Below are 24,309 nucleotides of genomic sequence, written 5' to 3' on the forward strand. Positions count from 1 at the left end.
CTGCTTATTTAGATTTTAATTAAATTTAATATATTCTAGTGACCTTATTCAGTGTAGCAAATACATAACTAGACTAGCAATCCGATACATTATATTTCCTTCCTCTGTCATATTTTGCGTTTTTAATATCGTATTCACAATTCCAGGCTGAGTATTTATATAGACTCGAAGGAGTCGTGCAAGTATAGAAGAATACCATCAATCTAATCCAATCCAGACTCCTAGTCATACATACATTTTCCCCTACGCCATACACAAACACCCTCTCAAAATAACCATCCATCGGAATCTCACTACCCGAACCGCAGCAAGCATCAGCCACCTCTGAATCACCAAAGTGAAAAAAAAAGATTCATTACATTCTGGTGCACCAGTGCTTTGGTGGCGCGCAAAACTAATCATGCTGAGCTGAGAAGATGATTTGTCGAAAATCGCATTGGTAACTCTATTTTAGAGAGATAGACGTCTCACGTTAGATTTATTTTGGGGGCGGGGTAATCTATTTACCTACCGGTACTAAGGTTATTTATCTATTCATATGATTTAACATTTGTTTGTTTTCCATGTGTGTCTTTTTCGGAGCTGAATAAGTTCGTCTCATCTCATGTTATAGATCTCCAGTTTCATAGATGTTACTGTCGTATTGATCTTCCTTGCACTTCTTCATCGACTGCAGCATCTGGATATTGAACCTTCCGATCTATTTCCTTTTGATCGACCACTTATTAAACTTTACTTACAAGCATTATCTCGCATCATCTTGCAGCATGTCTAAGAGGACCGTCTTCACGACGGTGACGCCATTACCAACAGGTATCACACGGGAGACAGTTATGGAAACTTTGCGCTCGCATGTTGAAATGATAGATTTGAATCCTTTAGTGGAAGAACGTCATCCAATCAAACCTCCACCAAATGCTACTGCCGAAGAGTATCATTGTTTATGGTATTCTTTGACAGATCGAGTACAGTATCTTCCCGGGGGACTGATGTCCGGAAAAGTCTCGTATACCTGCTGCTTTCACGATCTCGAAAATGGATTGCAAACGCACTGCTATGCGCCTCTGGGATTGAATATAAGAGGAAAATGGACTCTTGGTGGATCGCTACCCGGAGAGCCAGTTGCGCCAGTCGAAATGGGAGCTAATGTACCTTTACACGGATTATGGTTGAGAGAAGATGTCGATATGAAATGCAATATCGTTATGACAAGTTTTGTCAAGAAAACCCTCAAGAAATCACACTCCGCGTTAGTAAACCGTCTGGTGGTTAAGGCTCAGCTTCTAGATCGGTCTATCAGCAATGCTCGACTGAATGAAAGAACTCTCAGTACACCAGAATACGCCGCACAACGACAACGACCCTTTTCAACACAAACGCCCTTATCACAACCATCGACTGCATATTCTCCAATCAGCGATTATGATAACGATAGTGTATCTGCGGAGTCTGAAGTTAGATCGCCACAACACGCTACATTTGCTGCGCAAAACACACCAGCTTCACAGACATCAAAAGTGTACCCGCAAAGAACCTCACAGAGTCCGCAAATACAGATCTCGCAAGTACATCCCGCTCTTCGAGTTGGACCACCTCAACATCAAGCGAAAACAGAGTTTAATGAAAATCCTATCTATCCCAAATACGATCCCTCAGCTTATCCTCGAGCCCTCGACGTCCGCCGCGAAAGTGCATCATCTTGGAACGATTCTAACCAGGGCTCAGGAAATTCAACAGGCCGCGTGTCTTACCAAAGCTCTGCTGATAGCATGCACAATGATAACAGGGCAAGAGTAGCATCGTGGCAGAATCCAGCGGGAAGCAACATGTGGAATCCATCTCGGCCACTAAACCCAGGGCCCCAAGGAGCCACGGCTCATTATCGCAGTGCTTCTTTACAGTCTGCATATTTCAACCTAAATCCTGCGCTCGAATGGAGGAACGAGACAGGAAGACAGGATATGAGAAATACGGTGATTCCGCCTCCACAGACTTATCATGCTGAGTTGGAAGGATAAATGATACAGTGCAATATCGGTCCCAGAGCTGAGGGTATTGAGCTCGGGAAATGGAATGATATTGAGGATGTAGTCGCAGCTACTTGTTTATGGCGTTAAGGCATGTATTGACATGATACCCGTGGGATTTTATAGGAGGATATGATTTACTAAAAGAGAAATTTGGACGGTTCCAAGGTACGTATGAAGTACATATAAATTGTGAATTGATATACTTATATCTCAACATTCTGTGTGAACACCTCAAGAAATGCAATTCGTTGAAGCAAAAAGTAGTTCAATGCTTATAAATGTAAACAAGAGAACCTTCAGATGTTGAAACTTGGAATTTCAGTTATCAGAGTAATAAGTTCGATTATTACTATGAGAAATAAGTATGTTTTATGGTTCTTTCTTTGAGAAGGTTGATAGGGAAGATCATAACCCCGGGCTGACTTCGGGTCATTCCACAAACTTAGACGAACGATTAACTAGAGCCACACTTGCTGTGTCATTACATTTAGTACCCAATTTATAGTCTGTGATGTACATCGATGCTCTCTAATGTTCTATCTAGGTAGATAGCACCAACTTGCTCTGGATTTTGTCTGGCCATAGATAATTATTTTTAGCCAAGAAAGCCAGCTATTCCACTATCAGCTCCGGTGCGATCGATATCTCCGCAGATCCACTCGAGCTTCCTTTATTGCTCAGCTTAGCTCGAAATCCCCAACCAGCAACTCATCCCGCCATTCAGTACATTGCAGACACACTTCAAACTTCAACCTCTCTCTTTTTTGAATCTGTGAAGCGCAAAGCATCTAATTCTCACAATGTCTGATCAAACAGTCAATATCCCACAACTCCTCATCATAATCCTAGTCGGGGCGTTCGCAGTGCGATATCTATTTTTCTCCGGATCCAATAACGGTTCCTCGGGTTCGAATCGCAACAGCGCAAGTAATGTTCGAGCACGAGAGGCAGATGTAGAGCGCATACAACAGATGTTTCCGCAGGTGCCGAGGAGGAGTATTATGTGGGATTTACAGCGAAATGGAGGAAATGTAGTGGCTACCACGGAGCGGATATTGAGTGGGAGAGGCTTAGAAGTTGTGAGTATTGCTATATCTTTACTTTGTTTCAAACATTTTGCGACAAGCTTCATATTTTACATATGTTCTTCTCATTTAATCTGACATCCATTTGCTAATATCATGCAAGCCTCCTCAATCTTTTCAACCTCCGCTCCCAGCACCCGCCGCCGCCTCTTCAACATCAATCCAATCTTCCAAGCCCACCCAACCAGATTTAATAACACGATACAATCTGAAAGCAAAGCTAGCAGAAGAACAAGCGGAGAAACGAGAGGCTGAAGAACGAGAATCTAAACAGAAGCAAGGAGGGGGTGCGGCTTGGAGTTCTAATAAAAATGAAAGACAGGCGCTTTTGCAAAAGAGGAGAGAAGAGATGATTCTAGCGGCAAGGAGGAAAATGGAAGCAAGAGTTGCGAAGGAGCTTGAGCAGAGTGGAAGTGGGTAGATTGGAATGGGATGGAATGGTGGCGTCTTGAAAGGATACTGGGATGAAAGTGCGGGATGGGAGGAGAGAGAGATGATAGACGTGTGCATGGTAATGTACAACTTCTGTATAGCGTGTTCATAATGATCTTGATAGTGGAGTTGATTCATAAAGTCTCAAGATTAAAGCAGATGTTTACCATTTCATTTATGCTCAGTGCCAGGTAGTTCTTGAATGCTTGATTTTTTAGGATTCGTTTACGCTCTTTTGAGGACGATAAATCCTGAATTGGGTTCTAATGTAGCAGAACTGAACCGTTTTGAAAAGGAGAAGGCACCTACCCAGTGAGCGAGTTACGGTTATTGTCTCGCAACAATAAACTGTATCGACGCACCTGCTAAAGACGGCTGATGGATAAAGTCTGATTCCCAAAAAAGCATCCACGACTTTCGTTCTCACATCTGCTAAAAGGCTGATCTCCGTCGTCGTTGGAAATCAATACATCTTGTTTTTGCCCCATTTGCCTACCCTATTGCAAATGTTCCTATATCCTTTAAATCCGTTACACATCATTTAATGCCACATGCCTGAGTTTGAATATCACTAATCGTATGGCGCAAAGCGTCATGAGACGTCCAAGTCTCCGCCGATTTAAAAAAAGCACGGATGGGTCATCATCCCCTCCTACAAATCCGTCTTGTACACCCCCTTCCAGTTTCCGTGGCTCCTCATATTTCACTTCAAAGGTAGTAAAGCGGGCAAAGAAGGCAAGCGAAGATTCGCCAAACTATTCATCTCCTTTATCTTTCTGGACCAAGCGGAATTCTCCAGAAATCGAAGAGATCCCCCACGGAAGCACGAATGTAAAGAATCCTGAGTCTACAGCAGAATCAAAGTCGCCAAGGAAGGATGTTCAAGATTGGAACATCACTAGACTTTTCGATCCGATTCCCAGTGACTTGATTAATCAAACCCCAGTACAAGGCCCATCTCACAGCAATTCGGATTGGAGTGAACCAAGAAATTTTGACACGAGACCGATTGTTCCGCAACAAGGAATTGACCCGCCTCGTCCTGCCCGTGAAGGTTATGAATGGGTATGGTTTCCAGCAGGATACTGGGCTGAGCGTGAACTGCCAGCAGGGCTCAGCATAACAAATCCAGAAGGACTGAGAAGCAGTAAAACCTATTTCTTTTCAAGAGCTGCTGAGAATGGGAGCAACGACTCTGAGGGATCCACATCGCCAAAAGGCTCTCGAAGATTTTGGGGTAGCTTCTCTTCCAGAGTTGTCAAACAGTATTCAGGGCAATCGTTCAAGGGGTCCATCACCTCCGCTATATCTTCAAGTAAAAGTGAGAGATTTTTGAATACCTTGCAATCGATATCACCGACCAATTCTCGGAATGATTCTCCTTCAGTTCAGCCCGAAGGGTCGTGTGGCAAGACAAAACGCACCACACCACTAAAACGCCATCTTGCAGTACCCTTCAGTAGGAAGAAAAAGGCCGTATGTAATGATAACATTTCTTTTGATACGGTTTACTGATATCTGTACAGAAGCCTGATACTCCGTCTGTTGCGTCTTCACGAGTTACGACATCTAGTCCTCAAACTGCACGAGTTCTCGAGGGTGCCATTGGCTACTTCGATACATATGGAGAGCAGCCAAACGCTACATCGTCATCCTCAAACGCATCGATGGGTTCGAAGCCTCGGTGGAGATTTGGAACCCTTCCATGGCATCGGAGGTTATCTGATAACTCGATGTCAGCCTCTAGCTCCATATGTGATCTATTGGCCGGAAAAACGCCAATGGGTACGCCAAGATCCGATCAACGTTATGTTGGAGCAGCGGGAAAATCATATGTGAAAGGTATGTGATAAACTGTGGAGTAAAGATTAATTTTGATACTGACACCTCTAGTTGAAATATCAGAAGCTGATGCACCTACTTTCCTGCCGTCTGTAAGTGTACTCGCTAGCAACATCTCCAGATAGGATGATTTGCGACCCATAGTCATCACATAAATTTCATCTATCCAAAGCAATAACCTTTCAGGCTTAACTAGACAATAAGGAATGTAAATTAACAACACAACCTAGGAAGCTCAACGTGTCGATACACCACTATGGTCCCCCAAGCGAGACCCACGGCGCGGCTTTCTTTCAAACATGTTTCCATACGAGAGTGAGCAAAAGGTACTAGATAAACACTCTAGTGGTACACCGAGACCACGACGTGATACAAACCGCTCGACTTTACGTAACTTGCTGAAAACGCCAACGATGTTCACCCCAACCAGTCGTCATGGGTCACCAGATTCCGAAAAGCGCTCTAAATCGAGACCTTCAACATCCATGAGATCTTCTATGTCGCAACACTTTTCGAAAGCCCATGCCTTTGAACTTAATGTTCCTGATCATTTACCTAACAGTCCCCTATGCCCCGCAAATCCTATGCATCCGAGCAACGGCCAGGCAGTATGTCCAATGCATGGTCGCAATAGAACCCAGAGTCACTCGCCTAGTTTTAGTCGAAGTAGAACGCCTGATATCGAGATAAGGGTAACATCAGATCAAGAGTGAAGAGGGACGATCCGAGATAGGTTGCTGGATAGAGTCTCAGAGGAGTTTGTAGACCAATGACAGATATTCATTAGGCACTGTAGTCGCTAAATTGATCAAAATTCTACTGTATACTCTTTCAGTTCCTTCTTGTTGATAGTGGTTTTGGAAAAAAGAGTTGTAAATGTCTATGAATAACTGTTTCTCAACTCGCATCAAAATATGCCTTCTATGTTTGTAAATTTTGTGATATCATTGATGATACAATTAAAAAGGGTGAACTTCAAGCAACCGAGAAATATCAGTTCGTCTGTAGCCGAACTCGGCAACCGTATTTTATTTTGGCTCGCGACAAGCTGCAATAGCTCTCACCTTCCAGCAATCTTGCTTCAACTTAAATCCCAAAAACAAAAACGCAAGGCAATATCATCTTTTGACATCGATCGAACTGATCATCATGTCAGCTTCCGATCAAGATCCTTTACTTCTCCTGCGACAATCGATAGCCTCAGAAAGTCCTTGCATACCCACCACCACAGAAGATGCAGCATCCTCAGTAGACCTGAGTCTGGCAACAGCAACCTACCTCCACTTTACCTCACCCCTCCAAGTATCAATTCCATTTACGACTGCCACACGTTTCATTTCCTCGGACAAACCTGTGAACCTTCGCAGCATTTATTTCGCATGGCAGCAACGCGAACTAGCGATTCCAGAATACAATGCATCATCAACGGCATTGAGCGCGCAATTGGCGGCAGAAGGCGGCGCAGGTGGTGAAATCCAAAATTTGTCATTTGTAGAACGGTTGGATCTTATTACGTGGTTGGAGGGCGCGTCGGACGAATCGCAATACATTAAGCCTTTAGCTTCAGATACGTCAAATGCGACAGCCTCGGCGCAGGTTGCCTCTGGAGCGGCTGGGGGAATAGCACCAGTTACCAGTGGTATGGGAGGTAGACAGGGAAAGAATGTTGATCCTAGGCTAGCAGAGATCTACAATGGGGAAAGGCGGATGGGAGATAGGAATAGTGTATTGAGGGGGATTAAACCTACGGTATGTGCTTGTTATTATTATATGTCAATCTTCACAAGAACTACCTAGGATTTGTGAGATTGAGAACTGACTTATTGGATGTAGGATTTCTCTCATGTCCGCAAACTCGCGGCTCCATTCCTCTCACGCAAATCTGCACACGCTGCCGCACAGAATCTAGCAAACAACCCAGCACTCGCCCATAACCTTAAGCCTGTCCGCCGCCCAGATCCTATCATACTTTTGTCTCCATCCGCGTCTTCTATTCTTCGCATGTCCAATATCAAGTCGTTCCTAGAAGGCGGTGCATTCATTCCTCCAGATTCGGCAAGCTCTACCTCCAGTTCCTCGGCTTCAATTCTACATATTTCACGTTTCATACCTTCCATAGATCCTGCGCGACCGATCCGTTTCATTATTGTTGATACGCCAGAGCAATTCAAGCCCGAGTATTGGTCAAGAGTCGTAGCAGTCTTTACTACTGGACAAGTTTGGCAGTTCAAGAACTACAAGTGGCCACAACCTACAGATCTATTCAGGAACACTCTTGGATTGTTCGTAGGATTCAGAGGAGAAAGTCTACCGGATATAGTTAAGGGATGGGGAAGCGGAGTTTTGGCTTCGCAAGTCGAAAGGTGGGCTCCACAAGCAGGTCCAGCTAGTAGATGGAGGGATAAGGAAGTGGTGGAGAATATTTGGAAAGCAATTGAAGGAAATATGAAGGCCAAAGGATGGAGACGAGATTCTGGTCCAGTCATTTGAGTTGGACTGACTGAAGCCATGGGACAGAAAATTGTATTAACGAGCGGTTTAATGCGAATAAATAAAATCGGCGCCCAGGAGTTATTGCTAGTTGCTTTGGGAAGAAGAGTATCATGAGATTCACTGAGCTGGTAATGGTGGAGAACTTGTGCTACATTACACATACCTAGGTAGTCTATAGGAGGCGTAGAGTTTATGAATTTTGATCAATCGAAGGACAACCAAATGAATTTGAATCAGTAAGGAGCTGATTTCGACTTTGTATTATACTGAAATATTAGAGGTGAATATAAAGAACTTTTGATTCTAGAACTTGTATAAATAAATTCCACTAGTATCTATTGCAATCTGAATGTCTCGCTTCACTTCATACGCAACTTTTCTCGAAATTTTAAAGTTCTCGGACAGAATGGTCCTTCCCTCGCATTCTCTAAATTCCTTAACTCCGCGTCATAAGTTCTATACCAAAACAACTCAACTTTCGACATATATTTTATTCTCAGATACAAGCAACTGTTCGGGAACATCAAATTATCTTTCATAATACTTCCGGGATACAATGTAATACTCCTTACCAAAGGAACACTCCACGATGATGGTGTTCTCGGGAATTCTCAAATCAACCAACCAAAACACTTCTCATCCCTCAGCCACTGCCACCATAGATTCAACATCACAACAAACTGCAAATACTTCTGATGAAAGAAGCAAGAGTACCTCACCTACAGTGTCAGCGACAGCGGCATCTCTGATTACGAATCCAGCGGGAAGCCCGTATATCCACACGAAAGAAAACCTTCTACCCCTAGATGCCGAAATACTCGATCTTCGCGAGTTGAACCACAGCCTTGAAGCGCTTGCGGCTATCTTCCCCGATGTTCAAGTCGAGGTGTTCCGCGAGATGCTTTCGAGCTTCGAAGAAGAATCTAGATTGGCTGTCGTGACGGAAGCTTTGCTTAAACATAAGATGAAATATGTGCGGGGACGATATAGGGTCGCGTCGAAGGAGAGGGAAAAAGAAAAGGCTGATGACAATGAAGATGAAACCAAGCTACAGGACTCAAAGGGGATTGTACCCGTGGAGGAGAAATTTAGGTCTGAAGGATATAAGAAGGCTGTAAAGACAGTCGCATATCATGAATTTAAGGGTCTGCCGCGGTCGACAATCAATGCAGTATTAGCGGAACGCAACCATTCTTATACTTTGGCTCGACCCACACTTGTCGATTTATCTTCGAAGTCTTGGCGATTTTCTATATCATCATTCTTCTCTCGTCGAAAACCCCTGACGGCAGTGGAAGCAGGGCACCACCCTCTTGTAGTTTGGCAGTCGTCTGGACAGGGGTCTATAATGCCAACTATTAAGACTACGGGATCACCGGAACTGGACCAAGAATTATTTGATTCTCTCATTATACCATTACAGCAACGAGCATTATTGGAACGAGAGGAGAAAGATCATGCCCTAGCACTCGAAATAAATAATCACGAAGCGGAAGAACAGGAAGCTTTGCACGATTGTGAATGTTGTTATACCGCATATGCCTTTGAGGAACTCTCTGCTTGTGATATTGGAGGTCATTTTATATGCTTTCAATGTATCAGGCATGCAGGCAACGAAGCCATCTTTGGACAAGGATGGCAGAGAAACATTGATCTCAATGGTGGAACGTTAAGGTGTCTCGCGGCCATGGCGGGTGAGTGTACAGGATGTATTCCACAGGAGCAGGTGCGACGAGCCTTCTTAGAAGACAAAGGGGAAGAGATCCTACGGAAGCTGGACGAACGTCTAATCGAAGACAGTCTTCTGAAAACTGGACTACCACTTATTCGTTGCCCGTTTTGCAATTACGCTGAGATTGATGAGTTATATCTCCCAGAAGCTCAACAATCGTGGCGCTTAAAACGACTCGGTCCATCTTCTATCTATACGATTTTAATTGTGGTTTTGGGCGTTGGCATGATACCCTTCCTTTTACCTTTTTGCATTCTTTTTTCATTCATATTTTTATGTCTCTCCTCGAAACGCACATTTGGCGATTATGCTATCGATCAATTCCAAGAGTCTGTTATTCGTTTGCGTAGGAAGCAACATGGTCTTAAATTCGTCTGTCAAAATCAACAATGTGAAAGATCTTCATGTATTTCATGCTCGAAAGCATGGAACGATATTCATATCTGTCACGAATCTTCTTTGCTCGCTCTAAGAACGCAAGTCGAACTTGCGATGTCCTTAGCGATCAAGCGAACTTGTCCACGTTGTAACACGTCATTTGTGAAGTCTTCGGGCTGCAACAAATTAACATGTGTTTGCGGTTATCAAATGTGTTATGTCTGTCGCAAGGATATTGGATCTGGAGAGGGATATCGACATTTCTGTGAGCACTTTCGACCAAATGGTGGGAGACGCTGTACGGAGTGCTCAAAATGCGATTTGTATCGATGTGAGGATAATGAAGTTGTGGTTAAAAAGGCCAAGGAAAAAGCAGAAAGAGAATGGATGGACAAGGAAGGTGGAGGATTAGGTGGTGACGAAAAGGTTCGAAAAGCCCTGGAGGAGAAATGGAAAAGGGGGAGAAATGTTAGTTGGTGGGAGGGTGAGGGGTGGTGGCAATGGAATTTGCCAAATAGTGAGCAAATACTTGATAGTTTGGTTGAAGGTGTTATCGAATGATTATTAGGGAAAGGGGGTTATGATTTTTTGGGAACACGGGCATCGGCGGGTAATTCAATATTGGGATAGGCATAGGAATGGGGGAAACAGGATAAGGTTGTGTTGGAGCGGAGCGAGGGGGAGTTTTTTGGGACTCCGATTAGCGAGTGATATTGATTCCTAAGACAATGAGTAGTGTAGTACAGAATGGATAAGATCATGATTGAATTACTGTTGAGTTTAAGGGGGAGATCGAAGTGTGAGGGGACTTCTTAAAGAATTTCGAATACAACTTGGCTGACTGCAGCTTGCTTTGCTTTTGAGCATGTGATATAGAGTTGAATTCCCCTTGGGGATTACAGTCTTGGCGATCTAGCTTTACAAAAGGTATTCGCTTTGGGGAGATTTATTATGACATCAATAAGGCAAGATAATAGCTGCTGGAGAAGGGTTTGACGTCTTATTTGAAGTTTACTAATGATATTTATTAATAAAGCTGACTCGAATCAATTCATACTATGTCTTTGCTAGCCTAGCAAATACAAAGTCAGCCTTATTCAAATAATAAGTCCGTGCATGCAAGGCTAGCCACCAAGACATCATCTCAGCCTTCACCTACAGAGGATACGTACTCACTACAAACATGTCTCCAAGTAGAGAAGCCACACCACCACCGCCGGAGGGATTCGCACTCCTCACCTCCACTCATCGTGATATAGTCGAGGCTAGTGCCTTCAATACCTACGGTACGCGCTTCGCAACCGGTTCCGCAGACGGCAAGGTTAAAGTTTACAATCGTCATCACGACGGCTCGTGGATGCAATGCGACACATGGGGTGCGCATAACGGCGGGGAAGTTCTACAATTACAATGGTTACCACCTACTATCCATCCGAATCTCATCGCATCTATTGGTACCGACGGACGATTCAAGCTGTGGGTTGAAGATCCCACGTTGGCGCCGAACAAAGGACGCAGATTCAACTCGCACAATAATCGGCCCGTGTGGGAAACACGATCGCATACGCGCGCGCCCTTCTTGAGTTTCTCGATTAAACATCATGCGGAGAGTAGACATACTTATATTGCTTTGGTGGATCGCGATGCGCAGTTGATTATTTATGAGAATGACGAGCCGGAGAATATGACGGCGTGGACGGAACTCGATCGCGTGAATGTGTGTGAGAAGCCTGCGAGGGGAGAGGAGGTCAGTTTCAAAGTGGCTTTTGATCCGAATTTGGAACCGTGTTATAGAGCTATTCGAGAGGGGGTCCCGAGAGATGCGCTGGGTTTGGTCGTTGCGAGTATGAATAAAGCGAGTATTTGGCGCACGAAGGAAATCTCGCACACGGTTAGTTTGGGGAGTGCGAGTACGAAGGAACTTTATTTGGCGGCGGAGTTGAGGGGGCATAGGGGCTTGGTCAGGGATGTGACGTGGGCGGCGGGGAATATTAGGGGCTGGGATGAGGTGGCTACGGCGTGTAAGGATGGGGTTGTGAGAGTTTTCCGGGTGGTGGCTGGTAGGGAGGGTGAGGGCTTGGAGGGTAGAAGCAGTGATTTCGAGAAGGTACCGGAGAAATTCGTTGCGCGAAATTCGTCGCAAATGACAATTGAGAATGGAGCAAAACCTGCTCCTTCTGGTATTGGTGCAGGATTAGCAGGCCAAAAAACGGATCGAAGTAGACAGCAAGAAGCTCAAGGTAGAGATGGTGCGGTAATTCATGCTGTGAAGGAGATTTCTAGGTTAGAAGCAGATCGAGCTCCAGTTTGGAAGGTAGAATTTGATGCAGATGGGCAATTATTGGGGTCTACGGGTGATGATGGAAAACTAATGATGTGGAGGAGAGAACCGACTGGTCTTTGGAGTAGAAGTGCGGAATTGGCGATGAATAGAGTATGATGATCACCATGATCTCGATTGAAGGAGAAATTGGTCGATAAAAAACAAATGTTATCCACGTGGAGTATCAATGGAGTCTGGGGATTGTTCAGAAAGATACCGTAGCTTTGGAGTTTAGGAGTTCAGGGCGTTTTCATCAGAGGATTTAGCTTGGGTGTTCTTGATAATGAAGATATAAAATATATATCAGGATGGCTTTATTATCTTTAGACAATATCAATTTCACGCACATTTCATCCATTTCAACTATTTCAACGCATCCTTATCTAACTCGTTAAATACCTCGCGTAGATCTATTTACCCATTCTTAATCCGCAATAAATAAAAAACCGTTGAAGCGGCATGCAAATCAACCCCACTAGCTTCGTCATCTATTCCCCTCAGCCCTGCTCCCCACAATTTATGCGATATGAACTCGTGTCTTCTCAGCCTTGCACAAGGCTCCTCAAATAAAAATAAAAACCACATCTCCATCTCCATCTCATTCTCAATTCCTTTTCTTCTCTCCCTTCCATCATCCCCCAAACCATCTAATTGAAATGCACCCCATTCCCTCCCACCCATCATGAAAAGCACCTCTCCCACGCGCACGCGCTCCTCGCTCTCCCTCCCCGAATCCATCTTCCACCTCTCCCTCAGCATTCTCTGTCTCTCTCTCCTCCTTAAAACCCTTTCCCGCGAAAATGGCGAACCTCTCATCGCCTCGCTCGCCTTCTCCGGTCTCGCATTCTCCGCTACCTACAGCATGATTCGTTGGCTGGGCCCAACGTTCATGAAAGCAGGACTCAAGGGAAAAGATATGTCGAAGCGCGATAAGAAGGAGATCCCCGAAACGATGGGCGCGGTGTGCGCGGTGGTGTATTTGTTGATTATTATTGTGTTTATCCCGTTTCCGTTTTATAAGGATATTGTGGCGGCGACGAGTGGGGGTGGGAATAGAGATGTGGTTAGGGAAGGGGGGTTGGAGGCGGGTTTGGGGATGGATGTGGAGAATGGGAGGTTTTTGCATAGGTTTCCGCATAGTAAGGTGAGCATTGTTGATTGCATGATGAGAGGGGGTTTTGGGTGGAGAATTAGGAATTCTTTGGCCACCGTTTTCAATTGGGCGGGAAAATCAATGATCAAATATACTAACAGAAAAATAGCTAGCATCCTACCTCTCCGCGGTCCTCTCCCTCCAATCCGTCGTCATCCTCGGAATCGGCGACGACCTCTTCGATATCCGCTGGCGCCACAAATTTTTCATCCCCGCCATCGCCTCCATCCCCATCCTAATCGTCTACTTTGTCGATTTCGGCGTCACCCAAATCGTGATCCCCATCCCCCTGCAACCCTACCTGGGCGAGCTCTTCCAACTCGGTCCTCTCTACTACATCTACATGGCCTCGATCGCCATCTTCTGCCCCAACAGCATCAACATCCTCGCCGGCATCAACGGCATCGAAGTTTCCCAATCCCTCATCATCGCCTTCCTCCTCGTGCTCAACGACACCCTGTACCTCCTAACCCCCTACCCCCACCCCGCAACCGACTCCCACCTCTTCTCCCTCTACATGCTCCTCCCCTTCATCGGCGTCTCCCTCGCCCTGCTCTCCCACAACTGGTACCCCTCTTCCGTCTTCGTCGGCGACACCTACTGCTATTTCGCCGGCATGGTCTTCGCCATCTGCGGCATCCTCGGCCACTTCTCCAAAACCCTTCTCCTGCTGCTCATCCCCCAAACCTGCAATTTCCTCTACAGCGTCCCACAACTCTTCCACCTGATCCCCTGTCCCCGTCACCGTCTCCCCTACTACAACACAAAAACAAATCTCCTCGAACCCTCCATCACCCCGTGGCCGAACCCCCCGAAAAAACATCAACAGCTCCTCCTCTTCCTCCTGCAGAAATTCTACCTCATCGATCTTAAATTCAATACCAAAGGCGAGATAATAGAAAGTAGTAATTTTACGCTTTTGAATCTATGGCTCGTGTGGTTTGGACCGCGCAGAGAAGATCGATTGGCCATGGAAATCTTGGGAATGCAGATGGTGTGTGGATTGATTGGATTGTTTGTTCGACATCGCTTGGCGTTGTTGATTTTTAAGAGTGATAATTTGAGTGTGTAGATTTGGGGAGAGGGTTTGGCTTATTTATGGGGGGGGGGGGGGAAAGAAGAGGAAGGGTGGAGACGAGGAAAGGAAAGGGTGAAAATTGGGTGGGTATATATGGAATTCCAAGATTCAGAGCGTATGTATGTATGTATAGGTGTATAGGTGTAGTCATATGGATATAGATAGACATTTACAAAATATTACAATATTACAACACCACATACCCATCCGCATCATCGGATAGTACATTCGATTCAGCAACTCAAAAGCCTCCACTCTCCACCCCCCCAAGAAGGAATATGTTAAAAGTTTTTATTTTTTTCAATTAAAAAAATACAAGTGATCTAATCACTTCACTACGTCGAGGTCTGTTTCCTCGCACAATCCGAGCACTACAAAGCTCATCCATCAAATGAATATCCATCAATTCCCACCATTTCGAAAACCCATGTCATGCATGTCATCCCATTTCTCCATCTCATCCTAGAGATCCCCTGTCATGAATATATCTACTTCAAAAGGATCGTGTCATAGGACCATTTCAAGAACGAGTAGCATCCGTACATAGCATTCGTCCCACTCACACCCAATCCCGCCCACCCGTCCGTCCATCCAAAAGCAAGCCATAAAAAAAACAAGACAGGAGTGATTGCAACTCGCTTCTCAGAATTCTTTTCCACAAATCCGATCAACCCATCCACACGAAATCATCGTCAATCGTCATCAACAAAGAAGCTACTCGTACAATAAGGTTTAGGTATGGTAAGGGAAGGTATTGTGTTTTGCCATTGCCTGATGCAAAAGGAAAAAGAAGAGTCCAGTTTTCCGAACAAACAAAAGTAGTGATCAACTGTGATCAAGATGTAGAACAAAAAGAAAGAATTGAATAATCGAAGTAATTAAAACTTCTAAGACTCCACCCCAATGTATTACGCCAGCTACGCCCCTGATCCTTTTAATAAGATCATAATCCGGACCCCATTTTGAACCTAAACCAAATGATACCATCCACCGGTCCCAAACTTCCATCAGCTGAAACCTCACGCCGAAGTAAAAGGACAGATGAGGCAATAAAACACGCCTAAAGCGATATCTAAACTGTATGTTACAATGCGCCATTCGTGTGTTGAGGGGGCATATTTTTGGGGGATGGTGAAATCTTGAGCGTATCAACAAGACCATGGTCGACTTTCTTGAGCCCATCAACTGCTGCAGTTTTACTGTCAAGAAGAGCGCCTATAGAATTAATTTCGTCAATAGTCGAAAGTGTTGACTTGGGAAGTGCTGGTGATATCGTAGGACTGCTTCCTACAGAAGCCTTACGCCCACCTGAGCCATTGACGTTCTGGTTCTTATGTCGAGCGGTATAATCTTTAATTGACATTTTTTTCCTAGCAGGACTCGGATTGACAGCATTTGCAGAAGGGTATGATGGAAACTGAGTTGTGCCATATGGCGAGATTGCTGATGAGGGTACTGCGGAAGCCGGTGTGAGTGTGCCTGGAGTTCCGGACAGGTTAGGTGCTGTAAATGTTTGTGTTGGAGGCATTCGTACGTGCAGTTCAGGTGATTTGTGCGAGTATCCATTGGTGGATTGTCCAGTCCATGATGGAGGTTTCATTGTTTGTCCGGTGGTGAATGTTGATCCATCTGTATGATAATCGCCAGAATTGGACGTGAAGTCAGCCGACGGAGTCGACGAAGAAATACTAGCATTTCGAACCCTGGTATCAGTGGGTGACTGGGTAATTGATCGATCTTCCTGGATTGGTGAGTCAATATCCATGGCCATTGTAGGCGAAGAGAGATTTTGGAGACCTCGGTTCATCAGTCCTGCAGCAACATTTGTCCGCTGCCGCTCCTCGTTCTTAAATAACTCCTGGGCCTTTTCCTGTACTTTGAATTTTTTCATAAGCAAACGCCTCGAAAGTGGTAAGACAGGTCTCTTTGGTATCGACTTCGGTTTCTGCTCATACCATGCATCTTTGTCCGGGCTTGTTTGTGTTGATGAGTCTGCATACACGACATTCGGGGTTATTGAATTTTGGCGTGATCGGAAGCCCTCTGATTCATCTGAACGAGAGCCACTCGAATCATCACGAGGTCGAATGGGTTTCGGAGAGGCTACAATTTTTGAGGATGTCGCGCTGAGAGGTGACCCCGATTGTCGACGCGATGTGCTGGCGTCGACATACTGACGAGATCGAGATCCATTAGATTTTGCGTGATTCGACTGTGAAACGGCAGTTCGAGATGCGACTGATTTCTGTCGGGGTTTGGGGTTTGTCTGTGACGCCGTAGCTGTCACTGGGGAATTCACATTCGAACTATCCGATGGCCTCTTCTTTTTCCGTGGTGGTTCCTGTTCCTGTTCCAATTGTTTGAATTTTTCTTCCAACAATAACAACTTTCTTTTCTCTCGCTTTGTCTCTGTCAGAATTGCATCGGCTTCAGGGCCATGGATGGGTGTGGGATCACGACTGTGAGGTTTGCTACGCCCGGAGCCAGAAAAGGAACGGCTATCGTCGTCGTCATTTGTCTCTGGCTGGCCTTCGCTGGCAGCTCGACTATTGGTGGCGTGGCCTGTACTTGTAGGAGAGACGTGCTGCTTGGGCTTGCGGCCCTTCTTTGATTTCACCCCATTTACACCATTGGATGGCTGTTGGTGTTGACCATGTACTCTGCCGTAGTAATCACGGTGAAATCGCACAAAGGCGCAGTCTTTACCAGCATTGCAAGCACAACCTCCGTGATCCGATAACACCAGGTTGATCGAATGCGACACGCTTTGGTATTCGGCTTCGGTGATATCAGGTAGCCTATCGTCATCATCGCCATCAAGATGAAGGGCACGGTCTAGTCTTGACTTGTCAACGAATTTGAAGTCCCAAGGCAATGTAATCTGCTCGTTTGGAGCCAGGGCGCTGTCGAGGGTTAAGTAGAAATGATACTCGCTTGTATTGGCAACAATATATGTTTCTAAGTTTGCATTCGCCCTACAGCTTCGTCGAATGTATCGGCACTGGGATCCTCCTTTTCTTGTATCAATATACAAGGGTAATCCGGGAATGAAAAAGGTAAGAGGGCGTGGATGAGGACACTCTTCCCACCCATTGTCTGGGTTCTTGTGATAGTCAGATTGAAAACCGACATGGCCATTCATCTCTCCAATTGGTTTGTTCGCCGGGGTTTTCGTTGTCGTGACGAGAGATTTCCATTGGACATTCGTATTGTTGATGTGAGCGGTCTTGACATCAACGTGCAACTTTGGGAACTGGTGCGGATCAAGTCGCATCTCGGTTTTTTGAACAACATCATCGAATTTTTTGCCGACATCTTCTTCGAACAGCTTACCCTCTTTGATCCACAGAGCTAATTTGCTCGTGACCGAGAGATCGACCAATGTATTTGTATTAATTTCCTGTGAATCAACATCATAGAGCGAGTGGAAAATGACGGAGAGAGAATGAATTTCGAAATTGTCTGGCAGATTTCCTGCTGTGTGGTTAGGGCTGGGAGGATGGTTATGATTTCGTTTGGTAGCTTGAGAGCTAACGGAATGATGCGACCGATGACCTTTCGCTCTTTTTTGTGTAGGGGCCACAAGAGAGCCAGCATTCTCGTGGCCCTCTTGGTCATTGAAACCATGATTCTCAGCGGGCTTCACTGTCTTCTTTTTGTGACTTTTTGATGCCGGCCTTCTATTTTTTTTGTCATTGTTATCATGGGTAGGTTTACTCTGTCGATGTTGCGACCTTTCGTTCGCATGTGGACCGAGATCTCGTGGTGAGCAATCAACACAAGAATGAGCGAAGTCTGGCCTCAACACATCTACAGAGCGGTCGTAATAGCAATCGATATGCTGCCACGTTGAACAATCTTCGCAATATATCGTGTTTCCATCGTCTTCACAATTGTTGCAGATGCATTTGATGGTGTAATCTTCGTCCGCCAACTCGGTAGCGGGTTGAATATCGTGGGGAAGGGCCTCAACAGAAGTGAGGAAGACAGGCTTCGTCTGGGTCGCATGCTGCGTCGAGATTGATAGGGACCTTTCTGTCATAATCTAGGAGCCTTTGGGTGGCTATTCGAGTGAGAGGATCAAGGTGCGTTCACTGATTCCAAGACCTGAGTCGCATGACGAAGACGGCCACGACTCGAAGCAATTAATTATCGCAGAGCGAAAACGACACTCAATTCTGATGGTCTCTTTCATCAGCTGTTGAACTAAACATGCGAGTCTTCTTGGCTTCCTTCCACGTACGCCAACAATGTAAGAATCGATCAAGAGGAAGTGTGAGTCGAGAGGGAAGGGTAGATCGACGATGGTAGTGCGGTTGAAGGGGATTTCCTGTTAGAGAAGATAATATCTGCGAGTCTCGTGTGTTGAAATGTATGTTCTGCAATTGAAACCGTGTTCCCAAGTGAAAGGGTTTTCAAGTCCCAGAGTGGAGGCGATGGGGACGAAGAGACAGGGCCTTTTGGAAAAGACGATGTCGAAAGGACAAAGACGATTCAACCGAGTTTGCGCTTTGGAATGTTTACGCGTTATTGTATGATAATCGAATGGAGGAAAAGGATGGATAATAGATTTGTTGAGGAATCCTATTTGTAATGACGAGAATACATGAATTCGAGAAGGGTTGTAGAGGTAGAAGGGAGAGTGTGCCGGTATCTGTAGTGGAAAATGGTAAGTGAGAGGGGAGAATTTGGTTGGGTGAGTGGCTCATTGCGAAGAGCGAACTCAGAAAGTTAGGAAGGAACCAAAAAAGCAGCTAATCCTGAGAGTATCTAAAATGCCTTGCCGCTTCAAGATTAGTAGTGAGAACGCGAGGAACGCTAGTGTAGAAGTAGATCCGTGAAGAGGATTCCAAAAATGAATCCAATGCTGCTTTTGGTTGGGGTGAATATGAGAGAAGGGGGGGGTCAGTACTTGAGGGGGAAAGAGAGAGATTGGTGATGAATGTGTGTGAGTGAGAGTGAGAGTGAGAGTGAGAGAGGCCATGGAAAGAAAACCACGACCAAAAAATGGATTTGGATAGCATAAGTAGTCTTGTGTTGTGTTGTATTGTATTGAATTGAATTGAATTGAATTGAATTGAATTGTATTGATTGTATGATACCTAAGTAAAGTGTAAACATCTTGATCTGGATTATTTTCCTTGATTTTCCCTTTCTCCCCCGATGTTTGCTTGTTATGTTTGGAGGGAGGGGAGATGATAAGAAGGAGCAAATGGTAAGTGAGAGAGGAAAGAGTTGATAAGTGAAGTGAGAGGTAATAATAATAAGGTTGTGCGTGATAAAAGCTGGGTTGAGTATTGAAACGAGTGAAGTGGACAGGGGGGGGGGTTGAATAGTGAAGGGTGAAGGGTGAAGAGTGAAGGGTGAAGGAAGGGTGAAGGGGTGAGAGGGGGAGGGGAGGGGAGGGGGAAGGGAAGGGAAAGGGAAGATCAGTAACAGGTAATACATTAAAATGATGATGAAATGAGGTGAAAATAAAATGACGTGGAAATCTATGGAGAATTCATATGTAAGATCAATTGATCCGTGAATCAATCAATCAATCAATCGATCAATCAATTAATCAATTGAATCAAATATGAAAAAGTATAAGTTACCGGTATTCATGAATAATAAATAGACGAATAAAACATAAAAAATAAATAAATGTTCACGTAGCCAGGTATGAACTGTAAGATGCAAGAACAGAATTGAAATATAAGAATTGCGGCTGTGCGCATGCGAGATTGATTAGGATACCAAAGATGGAATAACTAAGGTTTTGGCTGTGGCTTTGCCTTTGGCTCTGGCTTCAGTGAGATGTCGATATATAGGGAGGGAGGTTCGGAGGTAGGTACAAGTAAGTTGACGAATGTTATATGTCATATGGAACCTGAGGTGGAAAGGTGGAAAGGTGGGAGGATATGTACAGAGTAGAGTACAATGCAACTTATTATAACTTATGTAACATCTACTCTGTAGGTAGGAAGTGGGAAGAAGATGGAAAGATTATAAATGATACAAATAAAAAGAAATAAAGGCGAGGCGCCCGTATAGGAAGAAAGATGTCTTTAAAGTGGCAAGTACTCTGCTGATTGGCGGTAACTTATGTGGTATGGATAATGAGAATTGCTCCAGCTAGACTCGAAAAGGTTTGTATGTATCTGCGTCTCTAGTACATAGTAGGGAAAATCGTCTTGTGTAAATCGCTTTTGAGAAGAGTTTACTACTGTATGTCCGGGTGTGCTAATTGTCTACGGTGTACAAAGGATGTTGGATTTTGCGCTTCAATTCGAAAAAAAGAATCCGATCCTCCGCTCGCTCAGATGTGACATTTCAATAATAATAATAATAATAATAATAATAACAATAACAATAACAATAACAATAATAATAATAATAATTGGCCGGGTGAGGTAGATGGATGGGAGGAGGTGAGAGGGTAAACATCGATCGCGATGAATGTCGAAAAGATGTACGAGAGGATAAAATAGAGGTACCTGGATACATGTGATGTGTGTCCTGTGTAATAAAGAGTGATGAGTACCCAGTATGTGATTGAAGAGGGGAGCATCTCGACATTCAGCTCATGGATTGTCAATGGGGTTGAGCCTGTACTCTGTATACTACCACTTACTACTAGCCAGTCAATGTGCCAGATGGAGAAATCTCTCAAGCTGCACAATGCGTGCCATGTGCATAATGCAGTGAGCCCAAGTGAGTCAATTTCCATCTCTCATTCTGGTCCTATGAGAATCTTCTGTCCGATGGACAATACAGTATCCTGTAAGATGGACCAGGGGGTTCAAGTTTCAAGTGCTGGATTTGGCGAAGATTCCATACAAGGCCATTCCCAGGTTTCCCAACTCGTGCAATATAAATCGAGCACAGTGCATTGCCTTGGTAATTCTGGTGACGAAACCAGCGTATCATAGAGGAGAAAATAATTATAGACTCGAACTTCCCCCCTTTTGATAAGAGCGATAAAGGGTAAAGCGAGAAAAGTGGTTGGGGAGAGCGTCTCGTGAAAAGTAACAATCAGAACAAGTGCGCGCAGGTGGCTGCTGCATTCTTTCTATATGGTTTACTCGTCAAGAAAGAAAAGAGAGATGGCATCATGGCAGCCATACAAAGTGGTGCTTTCTAAGGTTGCCTTCAAGATTCTGCTAGTTGACTTTAATACGGGGATTCTCAATTCTAACGTCTCCGAGGATGCATAACCTCCCAAATGTTGCATGTTGATTGGTACTTGGAACTGACTGGACCTAACTCTAAAGTGGCCGGACTCTCCCAATGACCTAATAAACATCGAATGATAGCAAGATGATCACGTGATATGTCTCAAACATCACAATTGTAGATGTGTGAAGTTTTTTCACCCCAAGAGATTCGCAAGATTGGGAATACCTACATATTCGTACAACTCGATCTGACTTGCCAAAATGCTTGTCATGTCACACCAAGTCCCTATTCTTTGAATATCTGCCAACAAATCGGTCCCCACTAAAAGGGGTTTTGGGAAAATGCAGGGGTCAATATTCCATATCCGAGATGTCAACAATCCAATTGCTTTCTCGTGTTTTTATCAAGAGCCTCACGTACGGAGCATTGCATGAGTTTACCTATCAACTAACGACAAGATGTCCAGCTATTTTTCTCGGATGACCTCATATCATCCATATCATCCGGTCGATATCAATCTTTCTGGAAAGTTTGTGGAAAATAGTTTCAGTCCATCCATCCTCATTGTCACCTTTGGAACAACGTGGGCTTTGGTGCTCGGCGCAACACTTTTTGTGGTGAGGAGATTTTATCCTAGGCTCAGCATAAAGGATCAAGGACTTGTGCTATGGTTTATCTTGAGTAAGCTCAACATACCTATCTATATCTCTGCAATGGATCCTAACATTTAAATAGCGGGGTCAATTCATATATTTTTCGAAGGATACTTCGTCTACAATCATGCTCGAATGGCAAGCAGGACAGATTTCTTTGGCCAACTATGGAAGGAATATGCTTTATCCGATTCGAGATATATGTCCTCGGATTCGTTTCTGTTGACCATAGAGACATGGACCGTTGTGCGTATGCCACAATCCGAATGCTGAAAGTAGAGTATGCTAATCATATTGGCAGATACTCTGGGGACCGCTATCTTACCTTACAGCCGTATACATCACCCAAAATTCACAATTTCGACACACTGTACAAGCACTCGTTTCAACAGGGGAACTTTATGGAAATTTACTGTACCTTGGCACTAGTCTACTTGATGAGTACACCACTGGCAAACGATACTACCGACCGGAACCATTATACTTTTGGGTATACTTTGTATTAATAAACTCAATCTGGTTGTTTGTTCCTGGCTGTAAGTATTAATCCTAATACCGACTCCATCCTCGCTAACAATTCATGTTCAGTTGCCCTCTACGACAGTGTTATGGCTTCCGCAAGATCCTTCGAGTATTCAGATCCACCCTATGCTGCAAAACGCACCAGAAAAGCCAAAGATGATGGAGGTAAAAAGGACAAGGAAAATCGCAAAGTTCCTGCCTCTCAAGAATCCGATACACGGTCGAGAAGGGGAAAGGCTAAATCATACAACGACGATTATTCGGGCTAGATTTGATTCATGGTGATATCGGCTGCTGATATGTTGGAACGATGTTCCGCCAGTCAAGAACATATACCCCGACACAATAGTTGTTGGATATGATCTATCATGCATCACGGAGTTGTAGATCAACAAGTTTCGGGTTTGGGGAGGGTGGAAATATTTGGACTGGATTCAGCAAACGCCGCTACGAAGTTATGATACCCTTTATTATGATTAATGAGTACATATCTTGAGATGGGATTTGGAATTGCCCAAATGAGTCAAAGAAATGTTACATTAACGATGAGCCTTCTACCTTGTATTGACTTTATATTTTATATTTAGAACAAAGTACTAGGTAAACGAGTATATGGATTTGAGCAACTAAGAATGTTTCGGATGACAGCAAGCCTTCCAAGTGCCGTCAAAAATTGTTCTGGAAATCCCAGAGATTACCTAGTACTTTGTACCGTCTTGGAGTACCATCAATGTCTTCAATTTCAATTTTCATCTCCAATCTCCAATTTCCTATGGGCCGAACTACCGATATGCTTCTCGTAGATTTAATCAAAGCTAAATTAAGCTTACTTGTTGTCCGACCAGAGATGAGATGTGATTGGCTGACACTTTTGTAGTTTACAAAACGGAATTATGTCTCCGAGTGTGATATTATGAGTTGCATTTGAGCGTTTTCCCAGGTGTGAGGGAAGTGAAGTGATGGCATTGTGAATGGAATAATTTCAGCTGATGCAGGCACCATCTGATTGATATATGAATGGAAAGACTCTTACGTAACCACCCCCTCTCTCCCTGAGTCTCTGTTCCAGAAGGATTTGGGGAATGCAGAAATAAGATTGTGTGAGGAAAGGAATTGGAATGTCTTTAGCTAGGTAGGATGCTGGTCACCCTGGGGAAAAGGGATCCCGAGGCCCATGAATGAATATCATTCGGATATGGATACCTCGATAGAGGTAGAGAGAGTATCCATGCCAATGAATTTAGATGATAGGCGGAGGGGTTCTTTAATGAGGTTATTTCGTGTTAGCGCGGACAGGATAGATAGACAGATACTCGATAGATGCTACGGCGTATATGTACCTAGGTACGAAGAAAGTTTAATCTTGTTACTCGGAAAGACTTCTAGACGGGGAAATTGACATAGAACCGATGGTTACGAGAGCATGT

General features: G+C 44.5%; 9 protein-coding genes across 9 annotated transcripts; 8 read left to right on the top strand and 1 right to left on the bottom strand.

Annotated features, from left to right (window-relative positions):
• Window positions 1-767: 767 nt before the first annotated feature.
• Window positions 768-2,018, top strand: EAF01_000680 (uncharacterized protein; the record flags this gene model as incomplete). Its single annotated transcript, XM_038908930.1, has 1 exon — window positions 768-2,018. The coding sequence occupies one exon, from the start codon at window positions 768-770 to the stop codon at window positions 2,016-2,018; it is 1,251 nt and encodes a 416-aa protein (XP_038775836.1).
• An 812-nt stretch (window positions 2,019-2,830) lies between these two features.
• Window positions 2,831-3,536, top strand: EAF01_000681 (uncharacterized protein; the record flags this gene model as incomplete). Its single annotated transcript, XM_038908931.1, has 2 exons — window positions 2,831-3,109; window positions 3,219-3,536. 2 exons carry the CDS (start codon window positions 2,831-2,833, stop codon window positions 3,534-3,536), a joined length of 597 nt encoding a protein of 198 aa, XP_038775837.1.
• Window positions 3,537-4,141: 605 nt separating this feature from the next.
• On the top strand, window positions 4,142-6,102 carry EAF01_000682 (uncharacterized protein; the record flags this gene model as incomplete). Its single annotated transcript, XM_038908932.1, has 4 exons — window positions 4,142-5,023; window positions 5,074-5,389; window positions 5,441-5,481; window positions 5,620-6,102. 4 exons carry the CDS (start codon window positions 4,142-4,144, stop codon window positions 6,100-6,102), a joined length of 1,722 nt encoding a protein of 573 aa, XP_038775838.1.
• Window positions 6,103-6,538: 436 nt separating this feature from the next.
• Window positions 6,539-7,879, top strand: EAF01_000683 (uncharacterized protein; the record flags this gene model as incomplete). The annotated part of the gene is made up of 2 exons (XM_038908933.1): window positions 6,539-7,138; window positions 7,223-7,879. The coding sequence occupies 2 exons, from the start codon at window positions 6,539-6,541 to the stop codon at window positions 7,877-7,879; spliced, it is 1,257 nt and encodes a 418-aa protein (XP_038775839.1).
• A 592-nt stretch (window positions 7,880-8,471) lies between these two features.
• Window positions 8,472-10,553, top strand: EAF01_000684 (uncharacterized protein; the record flags this gene model as incomplete). The annotated part of the gene is made up of 1 exon (XM_038908934.1): window positions 8,472-10,553. One exon carries the CDS (start codon window positions 8,472-8,474, stop codon window positions 10,551-10,553), a length of 2,082 nt encoding a protein of 693 aa, XP_038775840.1.
• A 622-nt stretch (window positions 10,554-11,175) lies between these two features.
• On the top strand, window positions 11,176-12,432 carry EAF01_000685 (uncharacterized protein; the record flags this gene model as incomplete). The annotated part of the gene is made up of 1 exon (XM_038908935.1): window positions 11,176-12,432. The coding sequence occupies one exon, from the start codon at window positions 11,176-11,178 to the stop codon at window positions 12,430-12,432; it is 1,257 nt and encodes a 418-aa protein (XP_038775841.1).
• A 565-nt stretch (window positions 12,433-12,997) lies between these two features.
• On the top strand, window positions 12,998-14,540 carry EAF01_000686 (uncharacterized protein; the record flags this gene model as incomplete). Its single annotated transcript, XM_038908936.1, has 2 exons — window positions 12,998-13,459; window positions 13,578-14,540. 2 exons carry the CDS (start codon window positions 12,998-13,000, stop codon window positions 14,538-14,540), a joined length of 1,425 nt encoding a protein of 474 aa, XP_038775842.1.
• A 1,090-nt stretch (window positions 14,541-15,630) lies between these two features.
• Window positions 15,631-18,588, bottom strand: EAF01_000687 (uncharacterized protein; the record flags this gene model as incomplete). Its single annotated transcript, XM_038908937.1, has 1 exon — window positions 15,631-18,588. The coding sequence occupies one exon, from the start codon at window positions 18,586-18,588 to the stop codon at window positions 15,631-15,633; it is 2,958 nt and encodes a 985-aa protein (XP_038775843.1).
• Window positions 18,589-22,165: 3,577 nt separating this feature from the next.
• EAF01_000688 (uncharacterized protein) lies at window positions 22,166-23,151 on the top strand (the record flags this gene model as incomplete). Its single annotated transcript, XM_038908938.1, has 4 exons — window positions 22,166-22,388; window positions 22,443-22,606; window positions 22,662-22,896; window positions 22,949-23,151. 4 exons carry the CDS (start codon window positions 22,166-22,168, stop codon window positions 23,149-23,151), a joined length of 825 nt encoding a protein of 274 aa, XP_038775844.1.
• Between the last annotated feature and the right edge of the window lie 1,158 nt (window positions 23,152-24,309).

This window comes from Botrytis porri (genome assembly GCF_014898465.1).
Source record: "Botrytis porri strain MUCL 3234 chromosome Unknown BPOR_001, whole genome shotgun sequence".
Taxonomy (NCBI): domain Eukaryota; kingdom Fungi; phylum Ascomycota; class Leotiomycetes; order Helotiales; family Sclerotiniaceae; genus Botrytis; species Botrytis porri.